This window comes from Mus musculus, chromosome 9 (genome assembly GCF_000001635.26).
Source record: "Mus musculus strain C57BL/6J chromosome 9, GRCm38.p6 C57BL/6J".
Taxonomy (NCBI): domain Eukaryota; kingdom Metazoa; phylum Chordata; class Mammalia; order Rodentia; family Muridae; genus Mus; species Mus musculus.
The window spans coordinates 56073264-56091698 of record NC_000075.6 but is presented as its reverse complement, the minus strand read 5'-3'; the positions used below and the strand labels follow the sequence as shown (position 1 = coordinate 56091698).

Sequence of the window (18435 nt, the reverse complement as noted above, 5' to 3'; positions counted from 1 at the left end):
GACATTTGGGATTGGGATTGAGACACTAGGGATAAAATGGACCAGGGTTTCTGGCCTTCCTGGGTTGCAGGTTTCTAAGTCAGAGCAGCGATTGGATTCACCTTGAGCAATGAGCACCCCGGTGAATGAGATGGCCAAAGCAGCTGCTTTCATCTGCAGCTCTGGACTGGTCCTACACTCTTCTCTGTAAACACAGGAAAACTGAGGCCCAGACAGGTACAAGGTGCCCTCTCCAGGCAAGGCCCTCTGTCCTCTGTGAAGTCAGTTTCAAGGGAGGAAGGCCACTCATACTTTAGCACAGACCCCAAGCAAAGCTGGCAGAGAGGAAGGAAGGTGGCTTACTAACCCTCATCCTCCTGGCTTTGACCTTAGGAGTGGGCCCTGGGTGAGTAAAAGGTCCTGAGAGTCCCCTGTGGTGTTGGAGAGTTATCCTCAGGAGAAAGACATCCCCAGCTTTAACCAAAAGGTCTCAGCCTTGTGTCTCCAAGGGACAGTCAGGGGTGGAGGAGACTAGGGGAAGCTGAGGGAAAAGTGGAAAAGCAGGAGAGCTGGGCAAGCGCTGTGGCCTCTACTGCCCTCCTGGCTAGGTTTCCTCATCTCACCGGCAAAAAGATTTGTTTTACACCTGCCCTGAATTTGAAACAGCAGGCAGGAAGTTGCCTAGCCCAGCTGCCTTGTTCATGAACCTGAGGTATGCAGAGATCAGAGACTGGGTGAAAGAGTTTTAACTCTGGCAAGGCACCAGGGCTTTACTGCATTGGATCACCTTCAGTTGTCAAATATCTGTACTTATCTCCATTATACAGATGTAGAAACTGAGGCCCAGAGAGAAACAGCAACCGACCCAGCCCTTACAAAGCTGAGACCCGAACCAAACTAAAGTTGGTCTGGTGTCTGGGCTGCTGACTTCTCCCTTGTACACTCCTCCCTATGTATCCTCCTCAAATCCTCCATTAGGCTGTCCTGGTGAGCTCTGCCGCTGGGGCAGCATGCCCCTGAGGAGAAACAGCCTGAGGCCATCCCTCTGGCTGTGGGGGTGATGTCTGTGAGAGAAATTCATTATCTTAGCCAGGGCCCCTCTTTTGCCTTTCATGTCAGTAGAGACTGTGGCCCAGGCCACCTCCATGATAATTAAGACCAAAGTCAAGGCACAATTTTTATGGGGAAACTGTACCCCTATGTCAGTCTCCAAGGTGATTCCTGCCTGGCTGGACCTGTTCGGCAAGCTCACCGCCCCCAGTCGACTCCACTCACCCAGAAGGCATCTCGGAACTGCAGCTGGGCCATCATCCTCCAAGGGCGTCTGTTGTGTCAAATGCTAGCACTCCTGCTTCAAGCAGGGCTGAACATGGGCCAGGAGCCAGGAGCACGTCCCAGTCCCAGCGCGGCTAGCCCAGGCCCTCCCTCCCACTCCCAGCCGGCGCCGTCTGAAACGCTCAGAAGGCAGCCACAAGCCAGAGGCAACTGCCGGAGGAGGAAAAAGGCTCAACCTGTTTTGTTTGGGGCTAGAATCAGCAGCGAAATGAGGAAGGAGCCCTGCCCAGTGATGGAAGGGTGGGCCACGATTTCCAGCCTAGGCTCTCGCCAGCCCCACTGATGGAGGAGGACGCAGGCTGAGGCCCAGGGCAGGCAGCCCAGGTGGCAGGCAGAGGCTGGGAGAGAGGAAGGATGTGCACAGGCCAGGCAGGCAGGCAGGCAGCCTGAGGCCGGCACAGGAAGGTTTGTGCAACCTCCCCCAGGGCAGGCGCAGGGCTCTAACCCACAGGAAGTTGAGCTGCTGAGTTTCTCCTGCACAGCCCCAGCCCCGCCTGCCACCTGCCACCCTGCTGCCTGCTCAAGTCCTGGCCCAGTTTAGCTTTAGAACTAACAAGTTAGGAATCTCATGACTGTTACTCTCGCCGGCCCCAAGAGGTTAGGTTCTTAGGGTCTCACCCCGGAAAAGGACGTCCACCATTCATTCCAACTTTAGCAGTTCATGCCCTAGACTAGGTCCTACCCTCAAGTTGCTCACAGCACGGGGCGGACTCAATTGCGGTCCTGGTCCCGGGGCTATGAGAGTGGAGACTTGTTTTGAGAAGGTAACTAGCTAAGGGACCTCAGTGTGATGAGGCACGGGTCCTTGACCCCGTGCAAATCTTCACCCATTCCATCTTCAGTTCATAACTGTGATAGAGGGAGACAGGAGTCTGGAGACTCAGGCTCAGCTTTTGTTTAGTTTGGATTCTGCCCTTCACTAGTGGACGGACCTTGATTGACCTAACTCAGAGCCTCAGCCTCCCCATCTGTCACTTCCAGTCTCTGGGAAAGTGTTTCGTATCAAGAATGCCTCTGGAATTTCTCTTTGTAGGGCAAGCAGGTCCTGGGGAACCCTTTCCAGACAGGGTTTGCCCACTCAGCAGAAGAGGCCTCTGGAGTCCTGAGCCCGGGGTGGGCTGGTGAAAAGAATGAGTCAGAGACTGTCCACAAATCACCACCCTTACCGAGGCTTACCTTAGGACCAACTGGGTTGATCAGACAGCTGAGTTCCCAAGTGTGGGTTACACGTGCCAGGGCTTAAAGAGAGGCACACCCAGGCTTCCCTAAACACCCCCAAGAAGAAGCACAGCAGGCCTGCTGCTGGAAGCCCTTCTCTCTAGAATCCCGGGGCTTGAGCTAATGAGCATCTTTTAAAAAGAGATTCATTTCTAATTTTTATTTGCGTGATATGTGTGTGTGCTAGGTATGTACAGATGCCTGTAGAGGCTAGAGGAGGGCATCCAATCCTTTGGAGCTGCCTAATGTAGGTGCTAGGAATCGAACTCTGATCCTTTAGAAGAACACCAGTCACTCATAACCACGTGGTGTAAGTTACCTTAACCCTACAGGCCCTCTGCTGAAGCTACTTTTATTGTTACAGATTGGCCAACTCAACATCTCCATCTGTAAAATGGGATGAAACCTTGAAATCAGAAAGCAGACCAGAGTCCTTTGTTACCAGGAGCCTTGTTTTAACTGACAGGAAAAGCCCAAGCTGGGGTCCCTGCTGACCTCTCCAGGAATCTCTTCCCTTCAGTCTGCTGGGTGAGTCCAGCCCCCACCCCACCCCCAGAGTCTACACCTCCAGATGCAGCCACATCAAAAGAAGAAAGGGAAAACCCAAGTTGTCTTCTCCAAAGTCCTGTTCGTCAGCCTCTTGGGAGATCTTCCCTGGTATCTCATTGGCTAAGAATAGATGGTACTTCAGCATCATCACCATCACAGCAGACCCTTGGGGCTGTCATAGATGCTGGAGAAAGTTACAGTGACCATGAGACCCCCCCCTCCTCAGCTTAGAGCCACAAAGAATGCTGGTGACAGGTCTGCCAGGAGAGGAGGCAGATCTGGTTTCTACCCTAATGGAATTACAGGCAAGTTCCAGAAAGATCTCTCCTTATTGAGTGGAACCAGAAGACAGTGTTGTGATGAGAAGGAGGTAAATGAAGAGGGGGTGGGGAGAGAGTTGCAAGGACGGTTAGAGGCCTGGATGGTGCTACCAGGAAGGCCGAGGGAAGCTGTGGAGTGTAGAGGAGACAGAGAGAAGATAGGACTGGATGGAGACGTTCAAGAAGCCTCAGAAGATGGAACTGTGTGTTAGCGAGCTTCCCTCCCTCCCCAGCCATTGCCCACACCAAACCCAGTCCTCGGGGAGGGGAATCTGTGCCTGAAAAAAAATCACAGCTCTTTAATCACTGTTTCTGCTGCCTCAGAACATAATTTGCCTTGATGTCTAGGCAGCTGTGCCCCAGGCCACACTATGAGGGAGAACCTCACCCAGGCCAGGACAGAGTGTTTGACATAGTATTTGAATATATATGTTTGAAGAATTCAAGAGGTCATAGGCTTAAGGACTGAAAATAAATTGCAAAATCAGTTGTTACAGCCTTGGTTGCCACAGCTAGCCACCTGGTGGGACTTGGGTTTTAAAGTCAGTTTGTCTGTGCCTTTAAACCAGGTAAGCAACAGAAACATTGCCAATGGTAGGCATTTGGGGTTTATTCTACCTATGGGGTTTTTACTTACTATTTACAGTTGCATGAATATTTGTGGAACAAGTGCCAAAATCTATTAAGTTCTGAGTTTTTCTGCCAGGTACCAGATTGGCCTGTGTTCTGCTGGGGACAGGGGAGTTGAGCCAGGCATCTCCATTTATCATGATCAGACTCCTCAGCCTGTGATAGACAGGCAATCCCCAAGGGTGTTGCAAACAAGCTAGGATGTACTAGGTACATGGGACAGAAGTATGTCTGCCGAATATGTCATTTGTTATCCGTCTGAGCCAGGGACAGCCGCCATGCCTCACCCTAAGATGCTATTAGGCATGGTCCTAACCTTGACTTCTTTAGAAACCTGCAGCTGGATTCCTGCTGCAGGCAGAGGGGACCTAGGAAGGAGTAGGGAGGGAGGGGCAGAGGAGTAGCCCAAGGGAAGCAGTGAGAGGCTACCACATGAAGTATGTGTCACTGTCATACGAGATTGCTCTTGAATCACACAAAGATTAGCAAGATGGTTCAGCTGATAAAGATGTGTGACACTAAACCAGATAACTTGAGTTTAATCCCCAGGATCCAATGGTAGAATGAGAGAACCTTCTATCATAAAACACCCTCTGACTTCCACAGTTGTTCTATGGCATGTGATTGCACTCTCATATAACACACACCCCTATATATGATTAATTAACTATCATTTAAAACATGTATACGAAGATATATTCAAGACAGGATTTCTCTCTATATTAACGCTGGCTTTTCTGGAACTTGATCTGTAGACCAGATTGGTCTTGAACTCATAGAGATCCACCTGCCTCTAACTCCCAAATGTGGGATTAAAAGTATGCATTACCATGCCCAACAATAATAGCATGTTATTTGGAATTTCAAGACAGCAACTTTGGAGCATCAGAGCCTGGACAGGCTCAGCTCTGAGCATCAGGGCTCCGTGCAGCTGTGTCTGTACATCAGCGAAGCTATCTGTGCTCACTGCCAGCTGCTCTCCATGTAGCAGAGCGATGCCTTCAGATGCTGATCTAGCCACCTTCTGGCTACTACTTTTCTGAGTGATGGATGTTGTTCTCAGGCTGCTGGCCATTGTCATTACACATCCTGCAGATCCTGCACGGCCTAACCCAGCCGACTCTTCAATACTTGCCACCCACTGGACTTTGATTTTGTCATGTTGCCTCACTCTCTTGTATTTCAGGTCCTTTTTTTCCCAACCTCTCTCCTCTGCTTGGGAAGTTCTTCTTGCCCCTCCCTAGCCTCAACCTTGGCCCAGATACCTACTTCTCTTCAATTGTCATCTCCTCAGGAAAGCCAAGAGATGGACTGGATAGACAGAACGCAGGCAGGACTGACGTTGACTTATATGAGTGTGGAGGAACTCAGGGGCTTGAGGAGGGGACACTGTCATGGAGGCTGCCCTCACTGGTGAAGCTGATGCCAGGCTAGAGGGGAAGTCTGAGGCAAGAGCTTGGAACCTTGGGGGTTGGGGGAACTAGCAAGAAGGAGGCTCTGAAAACTCCTGCCCTAATTTAATTTGGTAATGGCACTCATTTTATCCCTTTTAGTGTTTATGCTGCCTTGATAATGCAACTCTTGGAGGGAGGGAAGGGAGCCTCTGTCCTGGTAGAGCATCCTTCAAATGCCAGTAGGCTGTAGCCAGCAGGATACTCCTGATAGGCTGTTTGATCCTCGGATCGGTATGCTGCCTATGGCTGACCCAGGTGGTCCACTGTTCCCAGGGGTGATGCCTATGGTATCCTAGTTAGCCCAAGGCCCATGTTCTATGTTCTGGGTACCCTCTGGCCTGCTCCAGCATGAAAGCAAGAACCATTCCAGTATACCTGGTGAAATAAATGGAGTCTTCCTGTCTGGGGACACAAACAATAGAAATGATGCTTATTGTGAGACAGCAGAATGCACCAGGATAGAGCAACTATGTTGAGGAGTAAGCCAGAAGCCTACAGACTGAAAGCAGGGATCTAATTAACGAGACCAGGTGAGCCAAAAGTTCAGCAGTAACAGGATGGCCCACCGAGCTCTCACACATTAGGCCTGGAGCTCAGCATGTCCCATACTCTGTGAGGCCTCTCTCATCCTACCCCACAGAGAAGAAAATGGAGGCTTAGAAAGGTCAGTCAGCTTGTGAGAGTCACTTTGTCAAAAGTGGTCTTTCATTCTCACTGTGACCTGGTGTCAAGGAGCCAGGGCCTAGGCAGGGGCAGAAATGAGGAATAAGGGAGTCCCAGCTGAGAGGCCGGTGACGAGGCCAAGGGTCATGCTGAGGGGGTGGGCTCTTAGATGGAGCTGCTGCCCCAGGGTCTTCAGTGAGGTAGAGGATGTGACCCTTGGCCTTCAGTCTGTGATATCAGTACTGGGCTTCAGTTTGCCTTGGGGACACCAGTGCAAAAGTAAGGCTCACAGCCCCTCTGAGTCTCCAGATGCCCTCACTTGCAGCTGCAGAGAGTATGGCTGATTTCCAAGCACTGTCAGTCATTAGGGTTCGTGAAAGCCGACAGAGGTGTGCAAAGTGGCTCCCTGGCAGCTGGCACCCTAGAAAGCAGACAGGAGAGAGAAATGTGGATCCCAAGACTCTCCTGCCCCCAGCTCTCTAGTAGGCAGATAAAAATCACTTGAGGTTCTCAGCAGTGAGACATCAGGAGACCATGTCCCAGCCTAGGTTCCAGATGTTAGGTTCCAGACTTTTAGCCCTGGGGCAGAACTCCAGCCATTTTCTTCACATTTGTTCCATTTCACAGATGAGGGAACTGAGGCCCAACATCAGCTGATCTGAGTTGCTCATCAGGGAAGGAAAGGCTAACTAGCTATCACCACCACCCCATGTAGTCTGTTCTAATACTGTACTACAGTTCTAGCCTGTTCTTTCTTGGAAGAGCTCTGATACACTTGCTCAGCATCCTCTCTTCAGTTGGCTCTATTTTAATTTGGTTAGAAAATAGTCAGTTCACCGTAAGACAAAGCCCAGTTGTCTAATTGTCAGTGAAACGCAAGATTCAGAGGTGGGGGATTTTTGCCCTCAGTCTTGACTGAGTCGTAGGATCGATAAGCTAAGCATCAAATGGGGCAACAGGAAGAACATATGCCCAGGACAGAATGGGCAGACCCAGGCATGCCCTAGGGCTGGAGCTTGGGAAGGGGACCAGCTCTAAATTGAACCAAAGAACTCCTGCCTTACCTGACTGAGAGTCAATGTTCATGGGTTTGGCAGGGTTTTCCCAAAACTTAAGCAAAAAGTGTATAATGTGCCCACACTGGTGTTTGATAACACGAACGTAGGCCCCTTCTCAGTAGGCAGCAGCCCTCAAGGACCTTAGACATGGTAATGTTAATATCACCAGCCCCATTCACATGGGCTCTGGAAAAGCTTCACTCCTGTGACTCTCAAACAGCAGACTCCTGAAAGCAGCTACAAGCCAGAGCAGAAATAGCTTTCGTCAGGCCCAGCACAGGTCACCTTTCCAGACTAATGTTGTTCTCGGTCCTGCCAGTTCCTTTCAAAGCCCACCATCAAAGCACCCCTTTCAAGGTTCTTATAAGAGATATTTTTTCATGTTCTCTTTGCAAATTTTTACTTCGGAATTATTTTCCTTTAAGATTCTGGTTTATTTTAATTACATGTGTGTGTATGTGCCTGACTGTGCATCATGTACATGCAGTGCCTGCAAAGGCCAGAGGAAGGCTTTAGGTCCTGTGGAATTTGAATTTTAATTATAAAATATAACTTTAAGCCTAGAGGAAAATTATAAAAAGTCCTCTTCTGTCTACCCCAAATTACTGTTTTTTGTATATGCTCGGCCCAGGGAGTGGCACTATTAGAGGGTGTGCCCTTGTTGGAGTAGGTGTGTTACTGTGGATGTGGGCTTTAAGGCCTTCACCCTAGCTACCTGGAGGTCAGTATTCTGCTAGCGGCCTTCAGATGTAGATGTAGAACTCAGCTCCTCCTGCACCATATCTACCTGGATGCTGCCATGCTCCTGCCTTGATGATAATGGACTGAACCTCTGAACCTGTAAGCCAGCCCAATTAAATGGTGTCCTTATAAGAGTTGCCTTGGTCACGGTGTCTGTTCACAGCAGTAGAACCCTAAGACAATTATTAAGTGTTTTTTCTCCTATTGCTTTATCACCGATTCTTTACTTTTATTTTTTTAATAAGTTAGAATCACAGTACCTATTCACCATTTAATCCTTTAATTGTGTGTTTTTATAATGATAAGATACTTTTCTTATACAACCATATTAAAAATCAGGAAATTTACCATCAAGCTGGGGTTATACCTCACTGTCAGAACAGCTGACTAGCATGTAAAGATTCAATCCCTAATACAGAAAAAGGGGGGGGGGAGAAAGAACGAAATAAAAATTAGATAGAGGGAGGGGCAAGAAACAAAGGAAGGAGGAAGGAAATGAAAAATCTAACATCAGTCTATGTAATAGTATGTCTAACCTGCAGCCCTATTCCCTCCCATCAGCACGGTGGTCCTTAAAGCTACTTTTTCTTCTGGTCTCCTTCAGTATATGTCGGTTCTCCCATGCTTTTTTGACATTCAGGACTGTGATACTTTGGAAGGTCTCAGGTCAGCTATTTTGTAAACCATCTCTCACTTTGACTTTATGTGTAGTCTTTCCCTTGTGATTGGGTTCTGCTGATGGGTGTGAGGTGGTACACCACATCCAGGAAGCTGTGCTTCTCTGTGCATAGATCTCCTGATCTCAGGAGGTTCCTGGTATCAACTCATCCCAGCTTGAGGGTGCTAACTTTGATCAACCGATAAAGGTGACATCTATTAGTTTCTTTATTACAAAGTTCTATTCTATCCTTTGGGGTTAAAGAGAGTCTTGGAGGAAGTCTTTGAGGCTATGGGCAGCGGTGGCACAAGCCTTGCCTTTAATCCCTAGCACTTGGGGCAGCAGAGGCAGGCGGATCTCTGTGAGTTTGAGGCCAGCCTTGTCTACAACAGAGTGAGTTCCAGGACAGCCAGGGAAATCCTGTCTTGAAAAAACCATAAATAGATAGGTAGGTAGGTAGGTAGGTAGGTAGATAGATAGATAGATAGATAGATAGATAGATAGATAGATAGAAGGACCCTCTGGCTTCCAGGCTTCCAGTTCCTTGTCATTGCCCTTCCTTCCCTTGAGGTCTGGGCCCAGCCTGGCATGACAGTCACGTGACCTGTCCTTCCCCCATGTCAGTGAAGAGATGTAAGTGAATCATTATCAACAGTGAAATCGCAACAGGCCTCAGGTCTCGCCAGGGTCTCTGTCTTAGTCAGGTTTCTATTCCTTCACAAACATCATGACCAAGAAGCAAGTTGGAGAGAAAAGGGTTTATTCGGCTTACACTTCCATGCTGCTGTTCATCACCAGAGGAAGTCAGGACTGGAACTCAAGCAGGTCAGGAAGCAGGAGCTGATTCCGAGGCCATGGAGGGATGTTCTTTACTGGCTTGCCTCACCTGGCTTCCTCAGCCTGCTCTCTTATAGAACCAAGACTACCAGCCCAGAGATGGTCCCACCCACAAGGGGCCTTTCCCCCTTGATCACTAATTGAGAAAATGCCTTACAATTGGATCTCATGGAGGCATTTCCTCAACTGAAGCTCCTTTCTCTGTGATAACTCCAGCTGTGTCAAGTTGACACAAATATAGCCAGTACAGTCTCCAAACCATTGACCCTACCAGGGCTCAACTACTCAGCTATTAAAAAGAATAAATTTATGAAATTCCTAGGCAAATGGTTGGACCTGGAGGGCATTATCCTGAGTGAGGTAACCCAATCACAAAAGAACTCACATGATATGTACTCACTGATAAGTGGATATTAGCCCAGAAACTTAGAATAACCAAGATATAAGTTACAATTTGCAAAACACATGAAACTCAAGAAGAATGAAGACCAAAGTGTGGACACTTTGCCCCTTCTTAGAATTGGGAAAAAACACCCATGGAAGGAGTTACAGAGACAAAGTTTGGAGCTGAGACAAAAGGATGGACCATCTAGAGACTGCCATATCCAGGGATCCATCCCATAATCAGCCTCCAAACACTGACACCATTGCATACACTAGCAAGATTTTGCTGAAAGGACCCTGATATAGCTGTCTCTTGTGAGACTGTGCTGGGGCCTAGCAAACACATAAGTGGATGCTCACTGTCAGCTATTGGATGGATCACAGGGCCCCCCAATGGAGGAGCTAGAGAAAGTATCCAAGGAGCTAAAGGGAACTGCAACCCTATAGGTGGAACAACATTATGAACTAACCAGTACCCCGGAGCTCTTGTCTCTAGCTGCATATGTATCAAAAGATGGCCTAGTCGGCCATCACTGCAAAGAGAGGCCCATTGGACATGCAAACTGTATATGCCCCAGTACAGGGGAACGCCAGGGCCAAAAAGGGGGAGTGGGTGGGTAAGGGAGTGTGTGTGGGGGGAGGGTATGGGGGACTTTTGGGATAGCATTGGAAATGTAAATGAGGAAAATACCTAATAAAAAATATTTTTTAAAAATGAGTTAGAACTTAACAATTCTCAGCTCATCTTGTCCTACAAATCCTTGACACTCTCCTCAAAGCATACTCCAAGCAGTTTCTAAGACAACAGGTGAAACCCGGTGACTTAAGAGCAGAAATTCTGGACTTACCACTGAAAGGAACCAAGGCTTAATTCTCAGAGAAAGCTGACTTTACAGCTAGGGGTGTGGGGGTGTGGGGGTGTGGGGGTGTGGGGGTGTGGAGGTGTGGGGGTGTGGGGGTGTGGGGTGGGGATGGGGGTGGGATAATTTACAAGCTATCTTAGAAACATCTTAGATCAGAAAGTACCCTGTTGGGTTCATAATGGCCAAATCTGGGAAAATTGTGCATCACAAATCACATGAAAACTTGCTATGCGGAGAATGGGGAGATGCCTCAGACAGTAAAAGCTCCTGTCATGCAAGCATGGGAACGTGTGTTCAGATTCTCAGCCCCCCTCCCCCCCCACACACAAACACATAAAAACTGGTTGTGCAAGAATGTGTCTGTACCCTGCACTGGGCAGCAGGGAGTGCAGAGACAGGTGGATCTCCACACTCATTTGCCAGCTAGTCTAGTTCAGCTGGTGAGCTTCAAGTTCAGTGAGACCCTGTCTCAAAAAAAGGAGAAGAGTTATTGAGGAAGATGGCCAGTGTTGACCTCTGGAATCCATACACACCACACACACACCATTGTAGCCCAACAGAACATATATATTACTTACACACACACACACACACACACACACACAGAGAGAGAGAGAGAGAGAGAGAGAGAGAGAGAGAGAGAGAGAGAGAGAGAGAGAGGGAGAGAGAGAGTCACTGAAATGAACTGGAAATTTTTGAGTCCACACAGATTCAGGTAAATGCCTTATCACAAAGGGTAGGATGCAGTTGGAAAGTCACCATCTTGTGCAGAAGAAGCTGTGATGAACAATGAGATTGCATATTTACTTCAAAGTCTTTATTGTTTCATTTTTTTAGAAACAGAGTTTCTCTGTGTAGTCCTGGCTGTCATGGAACTTGATCTGGCCTTGAACACCAGGCTGGCCTCGAACTCATAGAGATCTGCCTGCCTCTGCCTCCCCAGTGCTGGGATTAAAGGCCTGCGCCACCGCCACCACCTGGCTTGAGAGTCCTTACAAGGACTCAGCCCCTGTCTCTTTTTCAGGGCTGTCTCCCTACTCTCTGACTTCAAGGCCTTAAAGCCAAACCACACAGAAAGAGGGGAAGAAGGGAAATTGTGTTTCTTTCCTTAATTAGAACTAAGTCGTGCCGTCACTGTGACCCAGCAGAGAGCACATTACGAGAAGCATGGCTGAAGCAGGAGTAAAGGAGGGAAGTGGTGAGAGATGACTGCCAGGCATTTCAAACCGGCAGGGCAGAAACCAGGAACTGACAGGCACTGAGGATCCTACATTCCTGACTGGGTTTCCTTTGCTACAAACTCAAGTTCCCTTCACAGGCATTGAGTGCTTCCAACACCCTCCTCCCTTCACAGGCATCGAGTGCTCCCAACATTGTCAGTGTTGGCTTCACAGAACCCAGCCTGCAGCATCAGGACATCTAGGCATGAGGATGAACAAGGACTCAACTCCAGGTCCTATTGCTTAAGTCACATGAGAAGAACCTGGATTGCTAACTTGGATACCACTTTGTGGTTTTTGCTGATATCCATATGAGCAGCAGCCCCTGACTAGGAGGTCCCAGCCTGACTTGCTACCTCTGTGCTCCCCTGTCCTCTGCATTGCCCATGGTCTCTCTCCTTAAGCAAGTCTCTTCCCTCTGAATGTTTTGTTCTACTAAGTCCTAGAAATAGCTTATTATTATTTGAAGAGCCCCAGGGCAGGAGAAGAGAAAGCATTTGGGTAGGTATTTATACTTCTCTGGGGAACAGCCTAGGAAGCCATTTAATTTCTTCAGGGCATTGCCAGACCAGAGGGTTCCAAAGATGGGCAGATACTAGGCTCTTCTACAGATGGGTGTACTAGTGTCCAGCCAAGGTAAGGTTCTTGTCCAGTTCTACATAGTGAGTTAGTCACAGACCTAGGTGCTGGGCTGACTACCAGAAGACCCTCCAGCTAGCCTGTGCTGACAGCATCCACCTTCCCTCCCAACACTGACAGAGTCAGCCCTCTCTTCTGGCTCTCATCTGCAGTTCCCCAACCCCTCTTCCTTTACCTCCCCATTTTCCTTCTTCCTCTAAATTCCAGGCAGCTTGATAATCACCCTCCACTCTTCTGCACCTAGAACTATTTCTTGACTTCTTTGACTTTGGGACTTGATCTTGGCCATTTGCCCCATTATCTACAGAGCTCCTTGGGATCTTCCAGTGTTGGGTCAGATAGGCTAAGGTTTCATCTTGAAACATCAGCTTCCAGAGGACAAGAATCTATGCTAGTGCCAACCAAGGAGCTGTCATCCTGCAACAGTATGCAATTGCTATGCCCCTACTATATTCTAGCTGGAGGTGTGTGCTTTACATTCAGTGCCTTGGATCCTCACAAAAGTGGTCAGGGTGGAACCATCAACCTGCCACAGCGGAAAGGATGGGTTTCAAAAGGGAGAACTGATGTGGCCATAGCTGGGATTAAAGAGTGAAGGGGCTGAGCGTGGTCCCCAAGGCTTATGACTCAAAGCCTTCTAGCCTTGCCTTGGTTCTCCAGACACCACCCAGACTTAAGGACTCACCATGCCACAGCTATTGTGGGCACTCCAGAAGTCATCTCAGAAAGCCACCTAGAGCGTCAAGTATTGCTGAATGATTGAGAAGGTTTTGAAGACATTATACTCTGTCCAGGAGCCTTGTGACTAGCAATCTATATGAAGGAAGTAACAAGGAAGATCAGAAACAATTAACTACAATAATATCCATAACATTTATCACAGAGAAAAATGCTGAAAATAACCTAAATGTCCAAATCCAATTAAATACGGCATCACTCTACTGAAAATACATCACAGCCAAGGACAAGATTTACAGAGTTTTATAATGACAGCGCAGACATTTATGACATCCCACTGAATAAAAACAGTAGCTTATAAAGTGATATATGTGGATGAGTCTCAGCCATAAAAACACAGTCTGTAATTAAAAATAAAAGGAAAGTATGTCTTCAGTAGGTCTGCTTCCCTGTGGTTTCCCTAGCATGGTGAGCAGAGCCAAAGCCATTTTCGCCTTGATGGTGTCTTTTTGTGCTACCTTTCTGGTCACTGAAACAATTGGGACTCAGTCCTCTCTGAGCAGCATCCAGACATGTGGATGCTCGATCCTTTTCTGTGGAATAAATGAAAAAAAAAAAAAAAAGAAGAAGAACGAAAAGGGCCAGGGAATGTGGTCCAGGCCCTAAGCCTCTAATTTTCTTAGAATCAGAACCTCCTTTGAATCTTTTAAAAAGTTTTATTACCATTTGACAGTTTGATTTCTTTTTTAAAGATGTATTTTGCTTATTTTATGTGAATACACTGTCTCTCTCTTTAGACACACCTGAAGAGGGCATCAGATCCCATCACAGATGGTTGTGAGCCACTGTGTGGCTTCTGGGAATTGAACTCAGGACCTCTGGAAGAGCAGTCACTACTGAGTCATCTCTCCAGCCCCAGTGATTTTTTTTTTTAAAAGACAGAGTGTTCCCATGTAATCCAGGCTACCACTAGAAGCAACAGCCCTCCTTAGCCTCCCAAGTTACCATTCATATTGCTAGTGGCACGGGTTGGACGCACAGCTTTGTACGAGCGTGGCAAGTACTCTACCAGACGAGTCACCTCCCCAGAGTGTGCTTACTGAGATCTTTTGAACTTAACACTTACTTTTTTTTTCTAACCTGTTCTCCTCACAACCCAGCATCCTTCCTCTTCTAAAGCCGTTAGCAGCCTTGCTGCCCAGGCCACAGCTCTGGCCTCCTCTGAGCAGTCAGGCTCAGATAGGCTGGAATAGGCAGCACCTTCACCTTGTGCAGAGACATGGTGATGGACTCAGCCATGGACCCTTGGTGTACATCCCTTCCTCTGATCCTCACAGAAAAGAAGCAGCAACTGTGACCTTCCACCAACAGCTGCACAAAGTAGGCTCTGGGCTTAGGGTTTGCTCAAGTTGTTATAGGGAGTTGAGTTCCAGAGCTAGGATTCAAAGCTCTGCTTCCCAAATGCATGCTTGTCTTTGAGAAGGACAGCAGACATGGCACTGGATAAGTAACTCTCTTCTCCTGGTCAGGTTTTGTCACCCCTCTGAGAAATGAGGCTGTTGGTGCTCAGTGCATCCAACTGTCCCCTTTCTCAGAGAGTCCATGAAAAACAACAACAACAACAACAACAACAACAACAACAACAACATCCCAATGCTGTTATTCATAGCCTCTGTCCCCACTGAAGGCAGCTTGGAATCTTGGGGAATAGAGGACTGTAGGGTATCCATATGAGGCCACATCCAGTTAACTCCTTGTGGGTGGCCATGAGCTAGATAAAAGCTGCTGTCCCTCAACACAGGCAGAGAGCCTGAGGCTTTCTCACGCAGTCTTACATAGATATAAGTGTATGGGTAGCCCAAGGCATCCCCTCCCTATATGCTGCCTTAACCACTGGCCTGGGATCTGAGGATTACAGACAGGCCTCACACTGGCTCTGATCAGCAATTATAACCAAGAAGATCTAAGAAATACAATGGATATGCCCTCCCCACCGCAGCCCCAGCACATACTCTGCCTAGAGAAACCAGCATAATAACAGCCTTGACCAGCACAGTCTCCCATCAATCCCAGGAAGGTAGTCTGGGGCCCTGGGGCTCACAGAGAGTCTTTCTACAGCTACCCAGCAGTTAAGGGGCTTGGCTGGATGCCTTCCCAGGCCTGCACTTAGCGATACCCCCCTCCCCAGACTGTTTGTCCACTTGCTGTTGCAGGGTCACTGAGCCTGCACCCAGAGACAGGGCTGTAGAAGGAGCAAGATACAGCCTCTGTTCTTGGAGAGTTTATAGTTCAGAATGAGGCCCCAGACAGGGTTTAATAACAGAGGGTTAAAAAGCTGTCGCTACAGGAAGTGAAGTGTCAGAGAGCGGCTGCGGCATCTGCTGTTGAATGAAAGGCTGGCTGGCCAACTGAAAGAGGAAGCTGTTTAGAGAGCAGGAGAGGACAGGAGTGATTCGAAGAGGTAGGCCTTGAGACAGGGGTCCAGAGGGCAAAGAAAAGCCTCCTTTAAGCAGGGAGGTAGTGGTGCACGCCTTTAATCCCAGCACTTGGTGGGTTTAAGGCCAGCCTAATTTACAGAGTGAGTTTCAGGACAGCCAGGGACACAAAGAGAAACCCTGTCTCAAAAAACAAACAAAACAAGACAATCTCTCCAATTGTTGTGTGGCTGTTTCTACCTGTGACTAAGGCCACCCTGTCCCTCAGTTCTTAGACAGAAAACAGGCAAAAAGGAGATGGAATCTCAATGCCAGGCAGGGTGTCAGGCAGGGTGTGGGAGCGAATCTCTTCTAGGCCACACTGGGAAAGGCCTGAATCAATAGAACAGATTCCTGAGTCTAGGACAAAGTTGGGTACTGAGTAAGGTTGGGGCTGGCCAAGCTATAACACCGGAGGGGCTGGTTGTCCAGGGTTACAGTTAGGCAGAGCCAACATCCTGAAGGTTTTTTCCTCTGCTCTTACTGTGTGTTCTTGTCTGCTCTTACTGTGTGTTCTTGTCCCTGTCTCCTGGGAGATGACCTTGGTTCAAGCGCTGGCCTTGAGTTGTTAAAGAACAGCGACCCCTGGAGGTCAATAGGATGTAGCGGTGGAAATCAGCACAAGCACCTCTGAAACCCTGAGCCTGGGCCAGGAAGCAACCATTCTTTGTTTGGTGTAAGACTCTAGAGCTTCCTGTGGTGGCTTCTGCTCATTAGTGAAGCTGCCCCTGTTCAGACACTTAAATGATAGGAACAGATGAGAAGACCTGGCATGGAGGTGCCATATGATGCCAGTATGCCCCAGTCCTCTAATTCTGCTCGCCCTTTTTCAGCCCTCAGCGCCCTGATCCTGAGCTGTGCACCCCGGGACAAGCTCAGTATTTGGTACTTTCAAGCAAATCCTCTGGAGAGCTCAGTGCTCTCAACTGGACTCCAGGGTGTATTCTTCCAGCGCAGAGGAAATGGTGTCGCTGCGCAACAGTTCTGACCTTCCTACTCAAATCCCATTGAGTTCAGTCTAGAGGTACGGGAAGATGGGGAGGCCTCGTGGCTCTTCAAACTTCCAGAGTTACGACTCTGCCAGGCGCAGAGAAGGGGTATTGGCGTCTGCTGTGCTAACACGTTTCCAGACTAAAACCTTTTTTATGAGCCTCATGACTCAGGTATCTTGTGTTGAGAAATGAGAAGCAACTGGAGTCCACCAGCCTGGGAATGGATGAGACATGGAAGCAGAAAGGAGGAGACTAGACGAGATCGTGACACACATCGCTGCCGTACACTAGAAATAGATGCATTGATACAAGCTTATATTTGGCAACATGTTATTATTTCTGGTGTTAATAAAATTGATATGCATGCAGCTTCCTCCCACTTCAGGTTAGACTCAAAATACATTTATACATTTATAACATGTTTTTACCTGCAAACTGGACATGAACTTTATAGAACAACGTATGTGTCTCACCTACATCATATGTCCTTCGATTAGCAAGTTTTAAAGACTCATATACATTTGAGATATTTTAGTGGTATTAAAAGATTTATTTTTATTTTATATCTAGGAGTGTTTTACCTGTGTGTATCTATGTGCAGTGCCCGAGTAGGGTTCCAGACCCCTGGTACTGGGCTAACAGACAGTTGTGAGCCACCGTGTGGTGCTGGGAATTGAACTTCCATCCTCTGGAGGAGCAGACAGTGTTCTTAACCACTGAGCTATCTCTTCAGCCTAGTGGTATCAACACTTTCTAATTTAATTTAAATTTTTATTTACAGGAAATAATTAACTTGGTTCCAATGTCAAATGTACAAAACTATACGTGTTCAAACTTAGTCCAGATAAATTTATGTTATATTTTTGTTTATGAGCCTAGCTGTTACCGATGTGTTTATAAAAAGTTTGGTGGATGTGTAGTGAGGTGTGGGGGAAGGGAGTGTCTCCAAGAGCCCATGCTGAGGCATCCCTTCCCCCTGAGGGATCAGCCACATGACTGATACAGTATAGAATAGAGTTTATTTAGGGTATGGGGAGGGGAGTTGAGAGGGTAGTAGAGACAGAGAAAGGCAGAGGGCGGAGAGTAGAGAAGAGGAGTGGAGGAGTAGAGGCCAGCCATGAGCTGGAGGAGAGATAGGAGGGAGGGGGATGGGGAGGGGGGGGAAAGGGTGAGGGAACAGAGAGGGACCAAGAAGGCAAGAGCAAGAGAGAGCACTGAGGTAGCAAGCAGCCCCCTCCCTTTTTTTTTTTTTTTTTTTTTTTTTTTTTGGGTTTTTTGAGACAGGGTTTTTCTGTAGAGCCCTGGCTGTCCTGGAACTCACTTTGTAGACCAGGCTGGCCTTGAACTCAGAAATCCGACTGTATCTGCCTCCCAAGTGCTGGGATTAAAGGTGTGCACCACCACCGCCCTGCAAGCAGCCCCTTTTATAGAGAGTCAGGCATACATAACTGTGAGGCGGAGCTAACTGTTGCAAAGTAACTGTGGGGCGGAGCTTAGACAAAATGCTAATAGTTACCATTTCTCCAGCCCTCAGTTTCTTTTTCATCTCTTCCACCATCTCTCCCCTTCTTTCTACTGTAGTGGCATCTTGCTGGGTTATCCTTCCATTCCTATCTGTTTTCAATATAAACTTTTACAAGTCAGACACACTTTTTCTTTTGTAAGAATTTGTCATCTATGAAGACAGACTTTCTTCTTTTTTTTTTAGTGCTGTTTAGTACTTTTCCTGCTTGAGCTTGTCTT

At 47.9% G+C, this 18435-nt stretch overlaps 1 protein-coding gene across 2 annotated transcripts in view; it reads right to left on the bottom strand.

The window, feature by feature from the left end:
* The window catches only part of Pstpip1 (proline-serine-threonine phosphatase-interacting protein 1), a 50446-nt gene extending 37192 nt beyond the window's left edge, over positions 1 to 13254 (bottom strand). Inside the window, exon 1 of one of the 2 annotated variants that reach the window (XM_011242677.3) lies at positions 13234 to 13254. In XM_011242677.3, coding sequence (XP_011240979.1) covers positions 13234 to 13236 — 3 coding nt within the window. In that variant the 5' untranslated portion in view covers positions 13237 to 13254. Of the gene's footprint in view, positions 1 to 1254; positions 1724 to 13233 lie in introns of those variants that run through there. The other variant, NM_011193.3, reaches the window with a different exon arrangement.
* Positions 13255 to 18435: the final 5181 nt, after the last annotated feature.